General features: G+C 41.5%; 1 protein-coding gene across 1 annotated transcript in view; it reads right to left on the reverse strand.

Moving 5' to 3' along the window:
• PROK2 (prokineticin 2) overlaps positions 1 to 4,425 on the reverse strand; it is a 91,048-nt gene extending 86,623 nt beyond the window's left edge. Inside the window, exon 1 of the mRNA XM_070934355.1 lies at positions 4,369 to 4,425. Within this exon, the coding sequence (XP_070790456.1) occupies positions 4,369 to 4,425 (57 nt within the window). The remainder of the gene's footprint in view (positions 1 to 4,368) is intronic.
• Between the last annotated feature and the right edge of the window lie 4,015 nt (positions 4,426 to 8,440).

The following is an 8,440-nucleotide window of genomic DNA, read 5'->3' on the forward strand; positions in this document are numbered from 1 at the left end:
AAATCTCCACTCCTGGGGGAAGGATATTGCAAAATCCCCATTCTCACCCCATTCCTGGGGGAAGGATACTGCAAAATCTCCATTCCCTCCTCACTCCTGGGAGAAGGATACTGCAAAATCTCCATTCCCACCCCACTCCAGGAGAAGGATACTGCAAAATCTCCACTCCTGGGGGAAGGATATTGCAAAATCCCCATTCCCACCCCACTCCAGGGGAAGGATACTGCAAAATCTCCATTCCCACCTCACTCTAGGGGAAGGATATTGCAAAATCTCCATTCCCTCCCCACTCCTGGGGGAAGGATACTGCAAAATCTCCATTCCCACCCCACTCCAGGGGAAGGATACTGCAAAATCCCCATTCCCACCCCACTCCAGGAGAAGGATACTGCAAAATCTCCACTCCTGGAGGAAGGATATTGCAAAATCCTCATTCCCACCCCACTCCTGGGGGAAAGATACTGCAAAATCTCCATTCTCATCCCACTCTGGGGCCAGCCAGAGGTGGTATTTGCCAGTTCTCCTACTCAACTATTCAAAATTTCCGCTACCGGTTTTCCAAAACCTGTCAGAACCTGCTGGATTTCACCCCTGTCGGTTCACTTTTTGTTCTTCACATCTGAAGTCTGCCCACTCAGAGCCTGCTCTATTGATTTGTCTTGCCTACCTAGAACTCTGGGAAGGAGAGCAGCAATGAAGCAACCTCTTCGTTACAGGTTCTGTTGCCACCACTAGGCAGCACCCAACACTTTTGTGATGTGTCAAGTCATGCTTACTGTTGCTTGCTTGGCCAAAGGGTTTGGGGCTAATATAGTCACGATGTGACCCTTAGTTTCTCTGTTCAAGGGATCATGGGATACAAGGCACTTGCTGAAAACATGGACCATGTTCCACCAACTCCAAAGTTGCTGACTGTAACCTAATTTTTGTGATACTGTGTTGCCAGAATAACGTGCCTTGAGAAGTTAATAAAGAGTTAGGCATGTTGTGGAACCATTTATCTGAGTCTCTCTCTATAGCCAAATCTATAATGAATTTTCAATTTGCTCTACTGCATGATATTGTGCTGTGATCTAAACCGTTCCAGAACTTTTTATGATTCAGGTTTGGATCAGCTTCAAAATTCAACTGAATTTAATATGTGCTTCTAAAATATATGAGAGCCAATTTGGTATAGTGGATTAAAGGCAGCAGGCTAAACCAGGAGACTGTGAGTTCTAGTTCTGTCCTAAGACAGCTTGATAACTTTAGGCTAATCACTCCCTACCAGCCCTAAGAAGGTGACAGTATACCACATGTGAAAGTGTTGTCTAGAAAACTACATGGATTTTCCAGGCAGTCACTGCGAGTCAAGGCTAATTTGCATTCTATATGCCGTAAAATCATCCATCTAAAAAAAAATTACTTCATTGATCTGGGCTGCAAATCTCCACTGTGAGATAGATTTTTTTTCTTTCAAAGACCCTGTAATCCTTGCATCAGGAGGGGGTTGGGTGACTGAATGGAGCTGAGCATTTACTGGCCAGATGCCCTTTCCTAAGCCTACACAGAGTTCACAGCAGATATTTTCTCTGTGCACCCAGAGTGAGAAATATCTGCCCTTACCTAAGATCGAACTCTCAGCCTCCTGATTGTGAGGCGAGAGCTCTACCTCTAGGCCACCATGCTGCTCAGCCAGGAGATAGATAAAACAAGGTATTTGCTTCATATTTTGTAGTTATCTATAATTATGTGATTGAGAGACATCTGGACAAGGTACCTATTTCACACTGGAAGCAGTACAGTGAGCCAGAGGGAGCTGAGTTTGCCCAATGCTGTCCATGGGGATCTCCTACCTTTTAGAAGTATTTGTTTGTCTTCCGTGAATGCTCTGCTTGAAAAATGTGCAAATAAACATTTGCAGGTGCTTTGAGCTTTAAGTGCACTCTCATCTGGAGAAATATTTTATCCAGAATTATTTCCACTTGGGAAAATAAAGATCTTGTAGTGTTTTCAATATAGCATGCAAAAAGCTAGTTCTCTTCAAAATCCTCCCCTAGGTTTATTTTTCATTCCAAGTTGCAGAAACATCACTGTGCCACAGGAGCCACCTTATTAATAAATAAAAAAAAAAGCATCCTGCAAATTCATTCCACCTCATTTAAATGGGCCGTTTGTGATCTATCTTATAAAATTTGAAACATTTGGCTTTCCCTGTAACTACTTCAGGATAACAAATCTCTATGTAACTCTGGGTAATCTTTTCCATTTCCTTGGATTGGCAGTTTTTATAAGAATGCATTGAAATTCACATTAATGTATTTTGTATCCACATAAATGCAGTAGGATTATGATGCATCTCCAGTTCTACAAGATAAAATTTATGTATAGATGCTGATGCACGTACAGACAGGCTTACACACACACGCACACATATGTATGCACACACACATCCATCGTGCTATTTCCTTTTGGGTTAAGCAACTGAATGCAGAGTATAGAAAAGGGGAAGGAAGATTGAGAAAAACATGGATTGTAAGGTTTTGAAGTGCCACTGGAAACAATCTAGTCTGACCCCTGCCCAGCGCTAACATTTACAACACAAGATGTTATGCACATGTTAATGCCGATCTGAAATGAACAATGAGAGAAAAGCATAGGTATAAAGGCACCCTTATAAACGCTCTGGTTGTGTTACCAGCTGCAAAACCTGAAAGGGATAGCAACTTTAATCACTAGAAAAATACCTAATGATTCCCTCCCTTCAGATACTCTCACAGCCAGACTCTCGCAGCTGAAACCTACAATTAGCTACTGAAATATCATTACCCAGAGCCTTGTATAAACTGCACCAAGATCGCATATTATGCCAGCCGTTGCTAGTTTTAGGCCCAAGTCCAACATGCTCATATCTGGAAGAGAATCTGTGCCAGACCTCCAAATATTTCTGGATGGGGTTTTAAAATCTCCTGCTGTTTTTGTTTTGTCATGAGGGCTGACTCACACAAAAAATCAATCATGCTGGGAGTTATAAGCGGTAAAAGGAGAAAGGGCTATCCTAGTCCCCGCTGGCTGGACCCTATAAACGATGATACTGGGATGAGCCTGGAGAATCTGAAGGAGGCAGTGTGAGACAGAAGGGCATGGACAGGGCTGATCCATAGAGTAGCGAGGGCCATACACAACTGAATGGTTGACAACGATGATACTACAGTGGTGGCCAAAATTGTGGAAACCTTTTGGGAAAAGTGTATTTTCTAAAACTAGCTAATAACATCACTTTTTTGGGGAGTAGTACCATAAAATTATATATCAATGGAAAGATAATTTAATCAAGAATTTAATGCAATAACTTTTATGAAGGATTTGCTATTAGAATAGCAGTTACAGTATAAAGAAGAAAAGTGAAACACGTAGAAAAAATGAGATATGCAAAAATAATCACCATGTCAGTTAGTAGTTGGGTAACCTTTAGCATGAATTACGGCTTTACAATATCTTCCCATGGAGTGAACCAAGTCTTTTAGTTCTACAGCTGTTATAATGTGAAACCAAAATTGAATGATTGCTTCTATTAACTGGGTTTTATTGCTGGGTCGCTTCTGACTAACAAGTTTCTTTAGGTTTTCAATTGGGTTAAGGTCTGGGCTATTCCCAGGCTATTCCAGGAGTGGAATATGATTATCTTGAAACTCCAAAAAAAGTGGTGTTATTAGCCATCAAACCTCAAAAATACACTTTTCCTAAAAGGTTTCCACAATTCTGGCCACTACTGTATTTTATATTAGAAACCCATGTTATCAAGATTCATATATGCAAAGTCTGAATATGCCTTCTATGCATAAGGGTGAATCATAGATAACCTGCCAATTCTTCAGCTAGAAACCAAACAAACCTCCCTCCCTTTCTAATCTTTATATACAGTAATTCTAAGCAGGTCCTAACATAAGCATAAGAATTTCCTCTTAAATGGACTCATACACCATTTATTTTAAAAGACGGAGGGAATGATGATTCGTCAATGGGGTAATTCATCTAAAGAAAATTGATTAATGCTAAGATAGGGTCCAGTTGGGAATTGCTAAATTAATTATGGATGACATTTTGGCTCACCTTCATCAACTCTGAGATTAATACTTCACCAAATCTTGACTTTCCATTTTGGTTAAATTTTCCATTTTAAATTTCCCTGTGTGTTTGTGTTTGAGAGAAAATAGTCTGTTTTTCTTTGTATTTTTCCTCACAGTTGTTTACATTAATCACACCTGTATTCCAACTGAAGAAGGAGCTTGTCACTCCAATTCAGTGGCAGGATTCAACTGGTGTAACAACTGGTTCGCTGAGCGCGCTCTCTGCGTATGTTCGTTTCCAAACCAGTCTAAAACTTACCTTCGACTGCAGCCCCAGTGAGTAAAACAGCTGAGGCATGGCAATCCGCTCTGCCATGCTTATCAGCTGGGCTTCAAAAAAAGAAAATAAAGGTCAGTATAGCACAGGGGTGGGTGGGTGGGCCCATATAACCGTCAGAGCGAGCCGGTTTGCTCTCAGCTGATCGTCAGAGCAACCAGCTCCCCCAAACTGATCCGAATACACTAAATCCCATCCCTGCTCCACTTGGCCTAAAGCAGGAAGTAGGAGTATCTCTCTCTGTTCTGCCCCAGCTATGGACACCAAAGAATGCAGCACACCCAAAGTCTGTACAAACCTTACTTTACTAATTAAAGACTACTAATGAGCTTTCTTATCAGATCATTGGTGATCTGTGCATGCCAGCGCGAGTGATCCCGCTGCGAACTGGTAATAAAGGTAAGTGGAACCCACCCCTGCTTAGCACTAGCATTCTTTCAGAGGTGAAGAAGCAAATATTTTTCCAATATTATTATTTTCATACTGCTTGATGCTCAACAATCCTGGTCAGTTGATGAATATCAGTTGTCTATTCAGGATCAAGCCCATCCTAAAATGTATTGCAACAGCTATTAGGAAAATATACCACTTTGTGCCTAGCTACTTGAGGGCTGCAGCTGGAATTTCAGAGAAGCGTTCGAACACAAGTACAGTTTAAATCAGTCTTTTCTAAACAAGGGCTGTTAATTTAACTTCATTAACAGCCGACAAGAATCCAAAGAATAATAACTCAATTCTGACGTACTGTATTTCAGATAACCGTAATCTTACTGTGGTTGGCAGAATGCCCAGAAGCAATTTGCAGAAAAACTGACAAGAGAGAAACAAGAGCTGAATCAAACGTTTCTGGAATCAAGACGCGAAGGAATATGAACAAAGTTGTTTCCTGCAAATTGCATCAGTCATCATCCTTCCTTAAATAGGCTAGGAGAGTACCCAATTAGCCCCAAGCCTTATTCTCGAGGAGACCTCCTCCTGAGGAGCCACTCCTGCCTTTTAACATCTCTGCATGCTCGTGCATCGAGAAGAGGCTCCTCCTCTTCTTCCTCTTCACTTATGGGAGCTTCTGGAGGTTCTGAAGGCCCTGGCTGAATCTCTGCCTCTGGCACCACATCTTCTCCAGCCTCCTCATTGTCTGACTCGAGCGCCAGCTGCACAGGCTGCTGGCGCAGCACTACACCAGCCTCCTCGCTGTCGGAATCAGCTACTAACTGCACAGGCCGCTGACAGGCCACAACACTCTCGTCCATATCCTGTGTTCATGAGCCGCTCATTCTCGATCCTTTCATGAGCTACTCTGCTGACTTTCCTGTTGTCCACAGTGCCTTGCTTTGAGAAGTCCTTAAGACTGAGATATTGGGATGAGATGGTGAGCCAGAGAAGAATGGGTTAGGGCTGGCTGGTCTCTATCAGCCATCCTGATCACCTGACAAAGGTTTCTTCCTGCCTGCTGATAGGCACAATCTTGACTTGATTGTGTAAGGATGGCAAAAAATTGCCTGGCAAATTAATTTTGTCTGGGGTGCTTCGAATGGGAGATTAATTGGCTGCCCACTCTGTGAAATTAATTTAAGTATATTCTAGCCATGTATGAATATAAATAAAGAATGCAATTTCATGCAATTTTATTTTATTTGTTTTTGGTTCTGCAGCTCAAATCTTTGACGTATTCAACAATGCCTTTGGAAAAGAATGCAATATGAAAAAGAAAAAGACATACAAATTTCATAGGACTACTGGTGGGTTGCTTTCGGTTCTGTCCAGTTCTATAGAACTGGTAGTAAAACTGGTGGGAGGCTCTGCCCACCTGGCATGACATCATCATTGGTGATCTGTGCATGCCAGCGCGAGTGATCCCGCTGCGAACTGGTAATAAAGGTAAGTGGAACCCACCCCTGCTTAGCACTAGCATTCTTTCAGAGGTGAAGAAGCAAATATTTTTCCAATATTATTATTTTCATACTGCTTGATGCTCAACAATCCTGGTCAGTTGATGAATATCAGTTGTCTATTCAGGATCAAGCCCATCCTAAAATGTATTGCAACAGCTATTAGGAAAATATACCACTTTGTGCCTAGCTACTTGAGGGCTGCAGCTGGAATTTCAGAGAAGCGTTCGAAGGTTAGTATCCAAGTAGCTAGGGATGAGATGATGTGTCTAGTTGTCTTGAGCCTATTGACTTCACAATTTACTGAATCAATGTTCTGTGATGGCACAGTGGTTAGAATGCAGTATTGCAGGCTAACTCTGCTGACTACCAGGAGTTTGATTCTAACCGATCAAGGTTGACTCAACCTTCCATCCTTCCAAAGTCAGTGAGGACCCAGATTGTTGGGGGAAAAATGCTGACTCTATAAACTGCTTAGAGAGGGCTGTAAAGCACTGTGAAGCAGTATATAAGTCTAAATCCTATTGCTATTGTTATTCAAATTCCATCAAAAGCTGTTCATTCAGCTAAATATTTTAATTTAGCTTTCTTCCCAGGCCCCATAATAATAATATTATATTTAGTAGCGAAGTGGGACCCTGAACTTCATCTGCAGCATTGAACAAGATTAAGGAATAGCTTCTGTTATTCCCTGCTATAGAACCAAAAGAGGCAGACAGTCTTATAAATTGTAATAACAGCTAGGAACTCACCACACAGTGTTTCTTTTGTGGTGGGTGGTTTTCAGATTGTATGTTGGTAACAGTTATTATAATTATATTAAACCCCATATGTGTAAATTAACACTGCAGGGGACACATTGATAATAGATGCCATTTTGTCACAATGCATCATTAATCAACAGCAAAGACATTTTTAATTTTTTTAAATGTGAGTTTATTGATGCTTCCATGTAAATAGGTGGCATCATTTAATCAAACACAGCTTCGGAAGTAACAATTCTCACCAGGATGTTGACAAGGTGCTCCACAGACAATAGCAAAAACTGATTGGGTCTTTTTGCTCAGATTAAAAATATCAAAGTATGTCAGAGGGTGGGGGGGGGAGAGATATGCTTATCCCAGGTCTTCCAATCTAATGCTCTTCTTTTGTTGGGATTCAAAGCCAATAATTCTCAGACAGGATAGACAAGGGTGTTATAATCAAAACTATTTTCAGAAATGACTTCAGGATAATATAATGCTCTTTTAAGTTCAGTTTTCCTAATCCTGATTCAAAAATCAAGACAGGATGGTAGAAGTTCTCCTTAGGTATGAAATATTCTGACTTTGGGCTAACTCCCAAAGTCTTGGTTGCTGCCTGCCAGCTGCCAGCAGAGCTGCCAGCAGACTAGGACGATGAGGAGTTTGGGGAGGAACTTGGGCCAGTTCTGGAGTCTGGGGAATGCTCTACATCAGACACAGAGATAGAGCCATCCGACATTTCCCAGCCACTGGAGAGACAGCTGCCTTTGGAGGTTGATATGAGTGAGGAGGAAGAACAGCTGGGGCCTGTTCCAGATGCATGTATGCGCAGAGCAGTTAGGAAAGGTGAACAACGGAGGACAAGGAGTCGACTCAGGAAGCAAAGTACACGTGGACGCTGAATGGCCCCTCCCTGGATGGGAAATAAATAGAAGGAAAGGGGAGTGGTTGTCATAGGATCGTATTTCTGAAGATTTTGCTCATTGTGTTTCGTGCCACAAAGACTGTTTGCCAGAACTTAATTTCCAGCCTTTTGGCTGGGAGCTCACGGCCTTGCAATTATCGCAAGGAACTGATAATAGTCCTTAAAGGACTACTGCCTGGACCTTTCGGTGGGTGAATGCAATTAATTCACAAGAGGTAAATAAAGAGGGGTTTTTCGTGCTTCTGCTAAGGCTGGGTCAGAATAGTCTTGTCAGAGAGTTTTGTTTTCTTCCATTTGTTGAAATGGAAGAAGACAACATAAATATGAGAGAAGGGGTATTTTCTATTCTCTTTTAAAAACAACAGAAAAATTCTCATTTTCACTACATCATAGTATGACAAATACATAATTTAATGTTGAAATTATGATACAAATGTTCAGCAAATATGACATGTAGGATCCAATCTGAGTTAGTCACTGGGACCAGAGGTTTAATT

Source organism: Pituophis catenifer, unplaced genomic scaffold, assembly GCF_029215685.1.
Source record: "Pituophis catenifer annectens isolate HBS135680 unplaced genomic scaffold, rPitCat1.0.hap2 SCAF_2, whole genome shotgun sequence".
NCBI lineage: Eukaryota > Metazoa > Chordata > Lepidosauria > Squamata > Colubridae > Pituophis > Pituophis catenifer.